The following is a 15,915-nucleotide window of genomic DNA, read 5'->3' on the forward strand; positions in this document are numbered from 1 at the left end:
AAACAGGCAGCCAATAGGGAGCGTCCGTCGACCGGCCGGCGGCGACGGCAGCTTCTCCCCTCAGTGGCCGTTGCGCCTCCGCCTCGCCATGGGCCGCTTCGCCCGGCTGCTGCTGGCTGCCCTGGCCGTGGCGCTGGCCCGGCCCGCCCGAGGCACCGTCTACTTCCGGGAGCAGTTCCTGGACGGAGGTGGAGGCGGCAGGGGCGGGGCCTCCTCTTGACACGTGTCTGGGGGTCCATTCACACGTGCACTCGCGAGTCCAGCATCTCCCGGCCTTTTCCCCAGGCTCTGCTTGGAGGGAAGAGGAAGCCTGGCGCAGCGGGGGCGGTGTTCTTCCCCTTGACACGCATCTGGCGGCCCGTTCACACGTGCACTCGCGAGTTCAGTCCCTTCCCTGCCTTTCCCCCAGGCACTTGGAGGGAGAAGTGGAGCGGGGGTGTGGTTCTCCCTCCTTGACACGCATCTGGAGGCCAATTCACACGTGCACTAGCGAATTCAGCCCCTTCCGGCCTTTTCCCCAGGCTTTGCATGGAGGGAGGAGAAAGAAGGAAGCCTGGCGGGGCAGGAAGTGTTCTCCCCCTTGCCACTCGTCTGGGGGCCCATTCACACATGCACTCGGGAGCTCAGGTCCTTCCGGCCTTTCCCCCAGGCTGTGCTTGGAGGGAGGAGGAAGCCTGGCGCAGCGGGGGCAGTGTTCCTCCCCTTGACACGCATCTGGCGGCCCGTTCACACGTGCACTCGAGAGCTCAGCCCCTTCCGGCCTTTCCCCCAGGCTCTGCTTGGAGGGAGAAGGCAAGCGGGGGGTGGTTCTCCCCCCCCCCAACACTCGTCTGGGGGGCCGTTCACACGTGCACTTGCAAGTCCAGCATCTTCCGGCCTTTTCCCCAGGCTCTGCTTGGAAGAAGGAGGAAGCCTGGCGCGGCGAGGGCGGTGTTCTCCCCCTTGGCACTCGTCTGGAGGCCCATTCACATGTGCACTCTCGAGTTCAGCTCCTTCTGTCCTTTCCCCCAGGATCAGGGAGGAGGAAACCTGGTGCCAGGCGCTGCACAAAAACCAAAGGGGCCTTAAAACAACCCATTTGGAGATTAGAAAAGATGGAAAGGGCAATAAAACTGTGTTTCTTTAAAATCTACCAAAATTAGAAAACAACAGCGACACCATTTATTTAATTTAATTAACTTTAATTATAACCCACTCCTTTCCTCCAAGGGAGCCAAGCTTGGCCTGCCCAGTTCTTGCATCCCCCCATTTTATCCTCACGACACCCCTTTGTGGTAGTCTGAGAGTCCCCCTGGCTCCCTGTAACTTCACCCCTCATAATTAATTATTATCATTATTTCTTACTTATACCCTGCCCATCTGGCTGGGTTTCCCCAGCCACTCTGGGCAGCTCCCAGCATAACATTATTATTAATAATAACACCAGTGTGTTGTGCAATCAATACACAAATACAGACATACAGGTACACAGTTTGAGTGCATTGCATGAGCACCCGGGTGTGTTTTGCTCGCTGGCTTCCTGACGTGTGTCGCTGAACGATTCGCGTTTGGGGGGGGTTTGCGTTTTTCCAAGGGTTTTAAGGCTTTGCTCGCGTTTCCACCTGCCGTGACGAGTCTCCCCTTCTCTCTGTCAACAGCAAAATGGAAAGAGAGGTGGGTTCTCTCCCAGCACAAATCCAACTACGGGAAGTTCCGGCTGACGGCCGGGAGCTTTTACGGAGATCGCGAAACGGACAAAGGTTTGGGAACGTCCTCCAAGGACGCATTAGCAACACGACATCAGCTTTGACTTATTCCTGCTGTTAAGCTTTTTAAAGCCAAGGGCCACATTAGCTTCTAAGCCATTTTCCAGGGGCCACATACCTGTGGGGTTGGACCAGAGGCAAACGTGGGGGTGGGGCAGTTACTGTTAGTTTTATTGTTTTTAATTTGGTTTGTTTCTACATATGCCAGGCACAGGCGAACTCGGCCCTCCAGATGTTTTGGGACTACAACTCCCATGATCCATAGCTAACAGGATCCATGGTCAGGGATGATGGGAATTGTAGTCCCAAAACATGCTGAAACATTTCTCTTTATTCTCTTTATTCTGCGCACAAATTTATTTCAAGAATGCGGCTTCAAATCTTAGATAACTGACAATAAGCGTGTTCTCCATTTTCATTATAGTCCCCACAAAATTAGAGCTGTGCTCATTGGGAAGAGGGAATAAAGTACAGTGGAATCTCGGTTTTCAAACGTAATCCGTTATGGAAGTCCGTTTGACTTCTGAAACTTTCAAAAACCGAGGATCAAAGGGCGGGCTTCAGAATCAATTGGGGGGGGAGAATGAAAAACACGCATTCAAAATCCGTTTGACTTCTGAGCCACGTTTGAAAACTGAAGCATTCACTTCTGGGTTTCCGGCGTTTGGCTTCCGAAACATGTGGCAGCCAAGACGTTGGGAAACCGAGGTTTGACTATACTGGTAAGGCTTCACATTTATCACCTGTGGGTCTGAGACGTTGCCTCGTGCGTTGCAGGTCTGCAGACGACGGAAAACGTCAGGTTTTATGCCATTTCGGCGCGGTTCAAGCCCTTCAGCAACAGGGGAAAGCCCTTGGTCATTCAGTACACGGTCAAGCACGAGCAGAAGATGGACTGCGGTGGCGGATATGTGAAAATCTTCCCCTCCGACCTGGACCAGAAGAATATGAGCAGAGAATCCTTGTATTATGTCATGTTCGGTGAGATGGCTGGGGTGTTCTAAAAAAACCGAACCAGATAAAAATGGCACCGGGTGTCAATTTGATCTCAAGTCTGTCCCGAATTTCTGCCACCCCCCATACCATATTTTTCGCTCTATAACGCGCACCAGACCACAAGACGCACCTAGTTTTTGGAGGAGGAAAACAAGAAAAAAAATATTCTGAATCTCATAACCAGAACAGCAAGAGGGATCGCTGCGCAATGAAAACAGCAATCCCTCTTGCTGTTCTGGCTTCTGGGATAGCTGTGCAGCCTGCATTCGCTCCATAAGACGCACACACATATCCCCTTACTTTTTAGGAGGGGGAAAGTGAGTCTTATACAGCAAAAAATACGGTATATTTAAAACCTCTCGAGAGCCCCTTCACATTCTGTGGTTTCATTAGGGATACCCCCCCTCTCCCCACTTTTGCAAAGCTCCTGTAACCTGCTGCGTTTGGGCGTAAGTGCTAGGAACGGCTAGAAAACTGTTCCTTAAAATACCCAGCATCTTATACGATGTGTTTCGGGAGTGGAGCCAGTTTCTGAAAGCTTCAAGTAGCGCCCGAGAGGCAAAACCCGACTCTTTCTCTTTTAAGGGCCTGACATCTGCGGCTCCGACATCAAGAAGGTCCACGTCATTTTAAACCACAAGAACAAACTCTATCCCATTAAGAGGCAGATCCGCTGCAAAGTAAGTGCGGGAAGCGTTTTGGAGTTCCGTTTTGAAATATCCTTCTTGGCAGTCAGCTGGGGAGCGGCTTGTGGAGAAGGGGGGCATGTCCTTGGAAGGGTGGTAGGGAGCCCTGAGAAGAAAGTGGCGTTGTGGCTACCTTTCGCTGCCTCTCACTTCTCCCTGCCTTTTACCTGAAGAGCAGCCTTTGCTGTGGCAGGGAAAAGGGCAGCCTCTCATATGTTTGCAGCTCTGCAAACTGTTTTGAGCTTCCAGAACTAGCCAGGACCCCCAAAATCCTTACCCACACATATGATAGTCTCCTGAGAAATACTTACTGTATCTGCGTGTACATACCTCCAGTAAAGTCTTCTGGGGAACTGAGATCATACTGGGGAAAACTTGACCAACTACTCGAAAGTATAGACTCTCTGTCACCCAACCATTGCCTTGTCTTGGGAGGTGACTTCAATGCCCGGATCAGCCTTGTTTCCCCACAAAATACTATATTATCTGGACTAAACTTGGAGGATGAACCTGAAATCAGAGGACAGCAATGGACACCACCTCTAACCGCGCTGGGAAATATCTTTGTGAACTTATAATTAAGCATAACCTTTTGTTATGCAATGGGCACGGTCAAGGGGAACAAGAGGATTACTTATTTTTTACATATGAGGACACATGACCCTTGTTGGGTCCAGAGAGTTCATTAACAATAACAATTTATTATTTATACCCTGCCCACCTGGTGGGGTTTCCCCAGCCACTCCAGGCGGCTCCCAATCAAATATTAAAAACACAACACAGCATTAAACATTAAAACTTTCCCTAAACAACATTAAGCATTGGTAAAGGTAAAGGGACCCCTGACCATTAGGTCCAGTTGTGGCCGACTCTGGGGTTGTGGCGCTCATCTCGCTTTACTGGCCGAGGGAGCCGGCGTAAAGCTTCCGGGTCATGTGGCCAGCAGGACTAAGCCGCTTCTGGCGAACCAGAGCAGCGCACGGAAACGCCGTTTACCTTCCCGCTGGAGCAGTACCTATTTGCACTTTGACGTGCTTTCGAACTGCTAGGTTGGCAGGAGCAGGGACTGAGCAACAGGAGCTCACCCCGCTGCGGGGATTCGAACCACCAACCTTCTGATCGGCAAGCCCTAGGCACTGTGGTTTAACCCACAGTGCAACCCGCGTCCCTTATTAAGCATTAAAATCTTCCCTAAACAGGGCTGCCTTCAGATGTCAAACAGCGACAGTTTGTTGTTGACAAAAGGATACTTGGACATACAAAGGGCCCCGTTACCTTCAGTAGCTTATCAAGCCTCAATGCGGCCCTGAGTCCAGCTACACAGCTGGAATGCATTTTAGCAACGTCAACTGTGATAGAAAACCGCGTTTCTCTCCCCCTCTCGTTTGGGTTCAGGTGGACGGATTCACTCACCTGTACACGCTGGTTCTAAGACCCGACCTCACGTACGAAGTGAAAATCGATAACAAGAGGGTAGCGTCCGGCGACTTGGAAGACGACTGGGATTTCTTGCCCCCGCGGAAGATAAACGACCCGACGGTGAGGAAGCCGGAGGACTGGGATGACGTTGCCGAAATCGACGACCCAGAGGACACCAAACCGGAGGTGATTATGACTGGCTTGCTCTGGTGTGGGTGAGCCGTGCCCTAGAGCTGCTGGCTATAAGGCCTCGGATGCAGGGAGCCCAGAGAACCCACCCCAGGCAGAACAGGTGTGTCTTTACAGTCTCTGATCCCCCTTTGGGCTGAAGGTGGAGGCAGACGAGGAGCTGGGCCTCTCAATCCTCCCCTTTGTCATCTGCTAGCATTTCAGTCACCTTAACGAACAGCTGAGTCGCATCCCTTGTGGCTTTCCCTGAGACCTGGGCAGTGTTTGCCAATTTTGCTTATTTTCTCTCCCCTGCTCCACTCTCTTTCTCCCTCTGCAAAAGGACTGGGACGTCCCTGAGTACATTGTAGACAACAGCGCAGAGAAACCCAAGGACTGGGATGCCGTGGCGCAAGGCCCCTGGGAGCCCCCCCAGCTCAAGAATCCACTTTACCGGGTAGGGCAGCTCCTTTTCCAGTCACTGGGGGGCCCTTGGAGATGGAAGCTGGGTGGCTCTTTGCATTTGTCTAATGCCTTTCGTTTCTAAATCGCATTTGTTTACGCCGTGCCACAAGTCGTTTTGAGAGGCCTCATAAGTGAAATTAAATTGCAAGAAGAAATGGCTAGCTTGGTCCACGAGTGCTGAGGCCCTGTAATAATAATAATGATAATTAATAATTAATAATAATTTATTATTTGTACCCCACCCATCTGGCTGGGTTTCCCCAGCCACCCTGGGCGGCTTTCAACAGAGCATTAAGAACAGAATAATACTTCAAACATTAAAAGCTTCTCTAAACAGGGCTGCCTTCAGATGTCTTCTAAAAGTCAGAAAGCTGTTTATTTCCTTGACATCTGATGGGAGAGTGCCACCACCGAGAAGGCCCTCTGCCTGGTTCCATGTAACTTGGCTTCTCTCAGGGAGAGAACCGCCAGAAGGCCCTCGGGAGCTGGACCCCGGTGTCCGGGCTGGACGATGGGGTTCTCTAACACCCTGTGGCTTCTTCCAGGGGGAATGGCAGCCCCGGAAGATTCCCAACCCCAGGTTCAAAGGCATCTGGCCTCACCCGCAAATCGCTAATCCGGAGTACCTGCCGGACGCCACCATTTCCATCTACGAGAACATCAGCGTCATCGGCCTGGACCTGTGGCAGGTCAGTGTGGGGCTTCCCGTTTTCTGTTCCCCGCGAAGGCCAATGGGGGGGGGGGACTAGCCTCCAGCTTCTGCTCAGCTCCTCTCCCTCCTTTGTCCCAGAGGTCATCTGCAGTGGGCTCTGCGGCCCGGAAGGGCTGGAGAGCCAGGATGAGGGCAGGCCAGGCCGCCAGGGCAACCCCACAATAGAACGTGGTTTTTTGTTCTGGTGGCCTTTCAAAATGGGGCATGAACGTCCCAAATAAATGGGAATCTTTGGCTGGGAGCAAGGTGTGCAGGGTCTAACAAGAGACACTCTCCTGCAGGTGCGATCGGGAACCATTTTCGACAACTTCTTGATCACGGATGACGAAGGATACGCGGAAGAATTTGGGGATGAGACCTGGGGAGAAACAAAGGTATCAGAGGTCCTGCCCGACCCAGCAGGGCCCAGGGAAAAAGGGGGCAGCTTCCTCTCCTGGGTTTATCTATCTCTGGGCATCGCCCGCTCTCTGAGACGGGTCGCTGGCCCTGGCGTGGCCGCCAATTGACCCAGCCTCTCTGGTCCCTGACTGGGGGCTTCTCTGCCTCCTGAAATGAGGCTCCTTCCAGCTCAATGGAGACTGGAGGGTCGTGTTTAGGGGGCTTGGGCCGGCCGGTTCCCCCAGGTGCCCAATTCCCTCCAGGTGAGGTGAGCAGCGGAGAGAATTCTCCCTCGGACTTGTTTGCTGGGCGGAAAACTCTGCAGGTTTTGATCCGCAATCCCCTTCCAGGAGCCCGAGGAGAAAATGAGTAAGCAGCAGATTGAGGAGGAGAAGCAGCGGGAGCGAAGGGAAGCCGAGGAGGAGGCCAAAAAGAAGAAGAAGAAAAAGAAAAAGAAGGAGAAGAAGAAGAAGAAGGAGAAAAAGAAGAAGAGGGAAACCGTCCCAGAGACAAGGGTTGTGGCACAGAAGGAGGAGCTCTGAATCTCCTTCTCAGACCTGGACTGGGAAATTTGGAGCTGGGGGAGGGAAGGGGCAGGAAAGGGTTGTATTTATTTTTACGCTGTTCAAATGTTCCTGAAAAAGTCTTATTGCGAAGAGAGGGGTGCAGAGAGAGGGGGGGCCTTTTCAGTGAACTTAGCTCTGGAAAAGTTCAATAAACAGGCAATGTTCCCCTGCCCCGTTCAAATGTTCTTTGCTTTCCTGGGCAAAAAGGGTATTGGGGGGGGGCACACTAACCCAAACCAGGGAGCTGCTCTGTCCTGTCTCCCCTCTAGCGGCCCCTTCCTCTCTCCCACTCCCCACCTGCATGTGGCCCAAAGAAATCAGGTTTCTTTTTTTTGGGGGGGGGGTGAGAAATCCCACTCCTGCCTTCACTTGTCCAGGGAAAGGGCATCCTTTATCTTTGCATCATCTTGGGCTGACGGCAGCTGCGGCCCAGAACGCTTTGGGGGGGGGGCCTGCTCAGCAGAGGTTGCCTCACAGCTTGCTAGTAGAATTGCAGAATCCTAGATTTGGAAGTGGGACCCCGAGGGTCATCCAGCAAAACCCCCAGCAGGGCAGGAATCTTTTTGCCCAACGTGGGGGTCAAACCCACGACATGGGCTTAGCCAGGGTTTTTTTTGGTAGGCAGGCTTTGCGGGGGGGGGGGCAGAACCTCAGATTTGTATTGATTCTGATTGATTGGGGGGACACAGCTGCCCCCCTGTCCCACCATTGGCCATGTCTATGACAGACGGCCCTGAGATTGAGAGTCTCGTGCTCTACCGACTGAGCTATGCCAGACCCTCCGAGGGTCCCTATTTTTCAATCCCAGATTTAGAGAAGCCGTCCTGGTTTCTGATTTGATCCCGGAATGTCCTGCTTTTCCTTGCGACGTCCCTATTTTCAGGGGAGAAACATTGGAGGGGATGGAATGTTGTTGAGTCGTTTAGTGGTGTCCGCCTCTTTGTGACCCCCTGGACCAGAGCACGCCAGGCCCTCCTGTCTTCCACTGCCTCCCGCAGTTTGGTCAAACTCATGCTGGCACCTTCGAGAACACTGTCCCACCTTCTTGTCTCTGTCGTCCCCTTCTCCTTGTGCCCTCCATCTTTCCCAACATCAGGGTCTTTTCCAGGGAGTCTTCTCTTCTCATGAAGTGGCCAAAGTCTTGGAGCCTCAGCTTCAGGATCTGTCCTTCCAGTGAGCATTCAGGGCTGATTTCCTTCAGAATGGAGAGGTTTGATCTTCTTGCAGTCCATGGGACTCTCAAGAGTCTCCTCCAGCATCAGAATTCAAAAGCATCCATTCTTCGACGATCAGCCTTCTTTATGGTCCAGCTCTCACTTTTATACATCACTACTGGGAAAACCAGAGCTTTAACTAGACGGACCTTTGTTGGCAAGGTGATGTCTCTGCTTTTTAAGATGCTGTCTAGGTTCGTCATTGCTTTTCTCCCGAGAAGCAGGCGTCTTTTAATTTCGAGGCTGCTGTCACCATCTGCAGTGATCATGGAGCCCAAGAAAGTCAAATCTCTCCCTGCCTCCATTTCTTCCCCTTCTATTTGCCAGGAGGTGATGGGCCCAGTGGCCAGGATCTTCGTTTTTTTGATGTTGAGCTTCAGACCATCTTTTGCGCTCTCCTCTTTCCCCCTCATTAAAAGGTTCTTTAATTCCTCCCCACTTTCTGCCATCAAAAATGAAATGGGGATGGAATTGGACGTCCCTCTTTTCAGGGGAGAAACGTTGGAGGGCGTTGCATCCGCTGCCTCTGAGCATGTGCAAAGAGCGCTTCCTCGCGCGGCGGCGCCGCCTCTTCCCATCCCGGCCGGCAGGTGTCGCTGCTCCGCCTCTCCCTTGGCTCCGCCCCCTGGTGGCCCCGCCCCCCGCCCCGCCCTCGAGGAGGAGGAGGAGGAGGAGGAAGATGGCGGCGCTTGGCCCCCTCGGCGGAGGAAGCGGCAGCGGCGGAGCACAGGTAGCCGGAGGGGAGGGGAGGGGGGTGTCCCCTTGGGGGCCAGGAGGGGCCCTTGTGGGGGGGGGCGAGGGCAGGGAGACCCCTCCCCACCGGAGGGGAGGGGGCAGCAGCTGGGGGGCGCCCCCCACCCCAAATTGCGGGGGGGGGGCTGAGCCAGGCAGGGAGACCCTCACCCCACCCCAAATTGGAAGATCGCCTCATCCCCCCCCCCGCAATGATATGCATTGGAGGGTTTGCTGGGAGGGAGGAGGGGCGCCCCTCCCCCACCTCTCCCCCTCCCCCCCACCAGAGGGGCTGAAAGGGCTGAGCCCCCCCCCCTCGCCCCCAATGGGTCCACCTCCCCCATCCCAGGGGCCTGGGGAGGGAGGGGGGCTTCAAGTCATTCTCCCTTCCTCCCCCCACCCCCCACCAGAGGGGCTGATGGGCTGAGGCCCCCACCCTCCCAATGGATCCCCCTCCCACATCCTAAGTGCCTGGGGAGGGGGGGAGGGAGGGAGGGAGGGGAGCTTCAAACCTTTCCCCTTAATCCCACCCCCCCACCAGAGGGGCTGAAAGGGCTGGGGCCCCCTCTCTCCCCCACCCCACCCACTGGGTCCCCCTCCCACATCCCAAATGCCTGGGGAGGGAGGGGGGTTCAAAAAATTTCCCCCTTCCTTCCCCCCCACAAGAGGGCTTGAGCCCCCCTCCCAATAGATCCCTCTCCCACATCTTAAGTGCCTGGGGAGGGGGGGCTTCAAGCCATTCCCCCTTCCTCCCACCCCCCTGCCAGAGGGACTGAAAGGGCTGCCCCCCCATCAACCCCCCACCCCATAGGTCCCCCTTCCCCCCTCCCACATACTTGGGGAGCAAGGGGGGCTTCAAACCATTCCCCCTTCCTCCCCACCCCCCACCAGAGGGGTCTGAGCCCCCCACCGTCTCTCCCCCACCCCACCCAATGGGTCCCCAGGCAACAGCCCCCCCTCCCGCACCCCAAGTGCCTGGGGAGGGAGGGAGAGGGGGCTTTAGACCTTTCCCCCCTCCCCTCTGACTGCCCCTCCCTCTCTCTCACCCCCCCCCACCACAGCAGCCCCCCTCTTCCCGTCTCTTGGGGTGGGGGGGTCTGGAAGGCCCCAAGGTCCAGCAGGCAGCTCCAAAGCCGCCCCCAACCCCATCTTGCACCCCCCCACCCTCAGGGGTGACTCAAGCCAGCCTCCCTTGGAGGGCTGTCCCCAGGGGGGGGGAGTGGGGGGGTGAAGGTGGGCCCAAGACCCTCCCGGCTCTTGGGGGGGGGGTCACCCTCAGCCAGGCCAGGGCTCGGCCGCCTGGATTTGCCTGCCCGTCCATCTGGTGACATGGGGTGGGGGTCATCTGCCAGATGGGCTCCATCTGCCGCAGGGGGGTGGGGTGGGGGTGTATGGGCAGGGGCTCCCCTTGCAGAAGACCCCCCCCCCAGAAGTTCCTGGAACCAGCTGTTTATGTGTGTAAGAGAGAAGGATGGAGGCAGGACCCCCCCCTTAGGCCTTTCTTAGGAAGATGCTGAACACCTCCCCCCAAAAAATAATAATTGGACCCCCTCTTGAGAAATAAGGGCTGGAGAGGAGTCAGACCGTTTGCTGGGGGGAGACCTCAAGCCCTGCACCTGGCCCTGTGCCCCCCAAGCCAATAATAATCATAATAATCATAATAATCATAATAGTACCCCACTCATCTGACTGATTTGCTCTACAGCAGTTGAACCAGCCAGAAGCAGGAGAGGGTGGGGCATGTGCACACCCCAAAGACCCCCCCTCCTGAATCCTGGGAATTGTAGTTCTGGGAGGGGAGAACTCTCTGACAGTGGGGTATTTTAAAAGCTAAGAATGCTGCGTTGTTGGGGGTCGGACTCAATGGCCATGGGGGGGGGGTCCCGGTTCCACGGCACATCCCCACGCGGCGCCAGGCCCGCTGGCGCAGGAAACCACAGCGCCTCTGAGCGGGTGCAGAGGCCCACCTCTCCCCGGGCGACAGTGGGGCTTGAGTCTCCCAGACCCCCGTGGGGAAGGGGTCCTATTCCCCAGGTACCTGCAGGGGCACGAGGGTCAAAGGGGGCTCCGAGAAGGCGCCAGGAGCCCTCGGGGGACTCAGTGCCGCCCGCACAGGCCGGTAGCAACTCTCAGGAGCATTTTTGCCTGGAAGTTGCTGTTGAGGACGGAGCCAGGAGCCTTCTACAGGCCAAGCAGGTGCCCTTTCCTTAAAAATAAACCAGGATTCTAGTCCTCAAGATTATGCATTCAGCAGAAGCCCCCTTATTTCCCGGCGCTACCCGGCGACGCTGTCGCAGGATTGAACCCGGAGTCTTCTGCAGGCCAAGCAGGCGCCCTGTCCCCATTCTGCCTGCCCCGCCTGTCGGATGTGTTGTGTCACCAGTGGGGCGGGTTATTGCACAATCTCTCGTGTCACAGCTCCCCAAAGGGCCGGGTGCGAGTGCCGGGTTCACGAAGGCCAGAGGAGCTTCCTCAGCCTCTCTCCGCTGAGCCCAGAACCTGCTTGCTGGTCTCGGGGTTCTGGGTTTGAGTTCCTGCCTCGAAGGGAGTTGGACTAGGTGACTCGTGGGGTCCCTCGCGGCTTGGTGGTCCTGTGACTCCCCTGTTATGTGACTCGAAGGGATCCGTCTCTCCTGCAATCTGTAGCGGGGAACTGGAGCGGATCGCTGTTGGCCGAGCGTCGGAATGGGTGCCGGGATCTCCCTCGAGGGATTGTGGACCCGAGTGCGAAAGCACCCACCCAACCTCCCCCGTAGCTTCTAGTGAAATCCTTAATTTTCAGTGTTTTTGTACACTTCTACATTTGTCAGAAGCCGCTCTGAATTGCTGTGGCGCCCAGCCAGATCGGCAGGGTACAATTATTACATTATTATTATTATTATTATTATTATTATTATTATTACTATTATTCCAGCGTTCTGGAGTGTGGCAGGTCTGTTTAGCTAGAGAGCAAAGCTTTGGCAATGTTCAGGAAGTAGAGAGAAACTGGCGACTTTCCTCGCCACAATTGCATGCCTTTCCTTCGCCCAGGCTACTGGTTTGGGCCACTTTTGAATGAACCAGCAGAACCTGCATATTGCATGCTTTTATTTCCGGTATTGTGATGTTCCAAGCGTTCTCTGGAAGCCGATCTGGGCCGCTGCGGCGACCCGGGGGCCTGACTCTGCAGAAGGCAAGCTCCCTGCTCGCCTCCTGGCGGGCGCTGCAGCCGGGAGGGAGCTCTTTTGCCTCCCGGGGGTGGGGGCGCCTGCGGTCCAGACCCGCCGGGCGCCGAGAGCCGCTGGCCAGGCCTCTCCCTCCTTGGACGCCGACCCAAATCTCGAGAGCCCCGTCTGCCGGGGGCTGATTTGTATTCCTGCAGAGCGGCCGGCCTGCTGTCGAGCAGAGAGAAAAGGCCTTCTTGCAGTTGGCAGGGGGAAAGCCTGGGTGCCCAGATGGTGCTCAGGACCACATGGCCTTAAGACGGGGGATGTGGGGATGATGCGGGGAAGGGGTGGGGCGAGGCAAGGAGGGCACGGTGCTCTGCGTGCGTGTGGGGAGGGGGATCTGTGCCTGCCCCTCTTGTGCTGCCAAAGTCCTGGCGCCGCCGAGCGAAAGGTGGGCAAGGCAGGATCTGCCCAACTTGTGTGCCCCAAAACACAGCTTTTGGTCCTTCGTGCAAAGGGACGTTTGAAAGGTGGGCAAGGCAGAAGCTGCCCAACTTGTGTGCCCAAAAACACAGCTTTTGGTCCTTCGTGCAAAGGGACGTTTGTAAGGTGAGCAAGGCAGGAGCTGCCCAACTTGTGTGCCCAAAAGCACAGCTTTTGGTCCTTCGTGCAAAGGGACGTTTGTAAGGTGGGCAAGGCAGGAGCTGCCCAACTTGTGTGCCCCAAAACACAGCTTTTGGTCCTTCGTGCAAAGGGACGTTTGTAAGGTGGGCAAGGCAGAAGTTGCCCAACTTGTGTGCCCAAAAACACAGCTTTTGGTCCTTCGTGCAAAGGGACGTTTGAAAGGTGGGCAGGCAGGAGCTGCCCAATTTGTGTGCCCAAAAACACAGCTTTTGGTCCTTCGTGCAAAGGGACGTTTGAAAGGTGGGCAAGGCAGGATCTGCCCAACTTGTGTGCCCCAAAACACAGCTTTTGGTCCTTCGTGCAAAGGGACGTTTGAAAGGTGGGCAAGGCAGGAGCTGCCCAACTTGTGTGCCCAAAAACACAGCTTTTGGTCCTTTGCGCAAAGGGGCGTTTGCCCCTCTTTCCCATTTTAAGCTGCATGCCTGGTCCTTCGGGGCAGAATTGGGGGGGTTGGCTGCCGAGCAGGCGGCGTTTACCCCGAGGGAGTTGCGTGCCCTCGAATGCTCTCCCCGCCACAAGATTGCAAAGGATCCGGTTGTGCAATTCGGCTGCGGGGAGAGGCAGCCCAGGCTGTGGAAGGAAGTTCCTGGCTGTGTCAGTGGAGCTTGCCCAACTTCTCCAGGCAGCCTTCCGCTGTTTCATAAAACCGTACAGTCGGAAGGGGCCACTCCGAAGGTCATCCAGCCCAACCCGCCGGCGAGGCAGGAATCTCGGCCACAGCACCCAACAGCTGGTCTTCAGAATCGTTTCTGCTTTGTCTTTGAAATATAAAGCGGCATAGAAATGAAATAATACTAAGAATCTGTGCCGGATTTTACGTATAATAAGCTAAACAAGCTCTAGCTTAGGGCCCCACTTTCTTGGGGGCCCCCCAAAAATTTAACCCTGGATGTACATTTCTAAAATATAAGGTAAAAAGCAAATAAAGTAAAACCTACATGCAGCAAGAGTGTTTTGTGTTGTGGAGGCTCCTCTGGTGTAAGTCATGGGCCCCGCCTCCCCTCAAATATCCCTGGCTTGCCCCTTTCTATATATAGGGTGCCGACATTCTGCATGGACTGGTTGCAGGGCAACATGCGCAAATGGCTTGAGATACCTATTCGGTCCATCAATGACCATCTAGCAGGCATGGCCAAACTCGGCCCTCCAGATGTTTTGGGACTACAACTCCCACCATCCCTACCTAACAGGACCTGTGGTCAGGGATGATGGGAACTGTAGTCCCAAAAAATCTGGAGGGCCAGGTTTGGCCCTGCCTGCCATAGAAGCATATATTAAACACACAAAAACCAGCGGCAATTTGTTGTGGACAAAGGACAGCTGGAGATAGAAAGGGCCCTGTTACCTTCAGGAGCCGAGGGCCGCATTAAACTGAAATCCGGCCCTGCTAAGAATGATAAACCTCACTGTGGGAGGGGGAGAAGGAAGAATGACTCCTGGTCTTTCCGTTGTGGCGATCGCAACCCAGATTTCACAGTTAGACCCCAAGGATCGCCTCATTTCCCCCCCCCCTTGCAACGCAGGTGTATGCAACCTGTTTCACCATGTTTTTAATATCAGGAGCCAACCAGAGTGGCTGCGGCAATCCAGTCTGCTGGGCGGCGTGCAAATAATAATAATTACCATTATTATTATTATTATTATTGCCATGCTCTATTGGCAGTTAGCTTATCTATCCGAATTTCTGTTCCCATTGTTGTTGTTGAGTTGTTTAGTCGTGTCCGCCTCTTGGTGACCCCCTGGACCAGAGCACGCCAGGCACTCCTGTCTTCCACTGCCTCCTGCAGTTTGGTCAAACTCATGCTGGTAGCTTCGAGAACACTGTCCCACCATCTCGTCCTCCATTGTCCCCTTCTCCTTGCACCCTCCATCTTTCCCAACATCAGGATCTTTTCCAGAGAGTCTTCTTTTCTCATGAGGTGGCCAAAGTCTTGGAGCCTCAGCTTCAGGATCTGTCCTTCCAGTGAGCACTCAGGGCTGATTTCCTTCAGAACAGAGAGGTTGGATCTTCTTGCAGTCCATGGGACTCTCAAGAGTCTCTGTTCCCATTAGATACACCCTTTTGCTTCCGATATACAGTCATACCTCGGGTTACATACGCGTTTTTTTCGGGTTACGGACCGGCGAAACCCAGAAGTACCGGAACGGGTTATTTCCAGGTTTCGGCGGTCGCACATGCGCAGAAGCACTCAATCTCGCTTTGCGCATGTGCAGAAGTGCCGAATCGCAACCCGCACATGCGCAGATGCAGGTTGGGAACGTGGATCATGTTCGCAACCCGAGCGCCCACTGTACTCTGAGCTCCTTCCTTGCTTGGAATTTGGACGTTTCCAACATGAACTCCTTTTGCTTCCCGGGGTCTCTTATTTTGGGGGTGGCTGCTTTTTTTTGGGGGGGGGGAAGCTTCTGTTCTCCCTTCCCTTTGGAAGCCAAGCTTTGCCAGGAACTGGGGGCCAGCCCGCCTTGGTTCCGCAGGCGGATATTGTTCCGAAATGGAGCGTGCAGCCTTTGGGCAGGGCCAGCCTGACCTTCGGCGTCGTGGAGGGCAGGGAGGGGCTATTGCTCGAGCCGCCTGTCCTTGAGGCCGAGGAACCGGGGAACAGGCTCCTTCTGTTGACAATAGTCCAGGGAGGACGGCAGAAAGACGAGCGGGGAGCTCAGCGTTCTTTGCTCTGAGGACCTGGGATTGCACGTCCATAAAAACAGGAAAAACGCAGCCAGGCAAAATACTCAAAATCAATAAATGCATTGCAGAGGCCACGTCCGAAAGAGGAGGGCAGGAACAAGCCTAATAATTTCGCGATTTGCACCCTGCCCGTCTGGGCTGGGATGCCGGAATCCCTGCTTTCCGCCTACAGTGGCAGGGAGTTCCCCAGGCACACCCGCCCCTAGGAACGGCGGGCAGGACCTCGGACGTGACGGGCTTGCCTTTGCCCAACCCGGCACCCTCCAAAAAGTTGTGTGCCGGCTGGAGCCGTTGGGAGTTTTAATTCCAAATTACTGT

The 15,915-nt window shown here is 55.1% G+C and overlaps 2 protein-coding genes across 6 annotated transcripts in view; both read left to right on the plus strand.

Annotated features, from left to right (window-relative positions):
• The first annotated feature begins 14 nt into the window (after window positions 1–14).
• CALR3 (calreticulin 3) lies at window positions 15–7,316 on the plus strand. The gene is made up of 9 exons (XM_083720602.1): window positions 15–188; window positions 1,638–1,739; window positions 2,523–2,726; window positions 3,327–3,421; window positions 4,823–5,032; window positions 5,358–5,471; window positions 6,025–6,168; window positions 6,473–6,565; window positions 6,920–7,316. The coding sequence occupies exons 1-9, from the start codon at window positions 89–91 to the stop codon at window positions 7,109–7,111; spliced, it is 1,254 nt and encodes a 417-aa protein (XP_083576728.1). The 5' UTR covers window positions 15–88; the 3' UTR covers window positions 7,112–7,316.
• Window positions 7,317–8,994: 1,678 nt separating this feature from the next.
• The window catches only part of EPS15L1 (epidermal growth factor receptor pathway substrate 15 like 1), a 41,987-nt gene continuing 35,066 nt past the window's right edge, over window positions 8,995–15,915 (plus strand). For all 5 annotated transcript variants that reach the window (XM_083720267.1, XM_083720269.1, XM_083720270.1 and 2 more), the window contains exon 1: window positions 8,995–9,079. In XM_083720267.1, the coding sequence (XP_083576393.1) occupies window positions 9,029–9,079 (51 nt within the window). In that variant the 5' untranslated portion in view covers window positions 8,995–9,028. The remainder of the gene's footprint in view (window positions 9,080–15,915) is intronic.

The sequence above is a fragment of the Podarcis gaigeae genome (genome assembly GCF_964106915.1).
Source record: "Podarcis gaigeae genome assembly, chromosome: 18".
Taxonomy (NCBI): domain Eukaryota; kingdom Metazoa; phylum Chordata; class Lepidosauria; order Squamata; family Lacertidae; genus Podarcis; species Podarcis gaigeae.

Excerpts from the sequence above, each read along its gene's own strand:
- CALR3 (XM_083720602.1), top strand. The coding sequence starts at position 89 with ATGGGCCGCTTCGCCCGGCTGCTGCTGGCTGCCCTGGCCGTGGCGCTG. Across the intron at positions 1,740-2,522 it reads AGATCGCGAAACGGACAAAG|GTCTGCAGACGACGGAAAAC; the intron begins GTTTGGGAACGT and ends CGTGCGTTGCAG. Across the intron at positions 3,422-4,822 it reads AGAGGCAGATCCGCTGCAAA|GTGGACGGATTCACTCACCT; the intron begins GTAAGTGCGGGA and ends GTTTGGGTTCAG.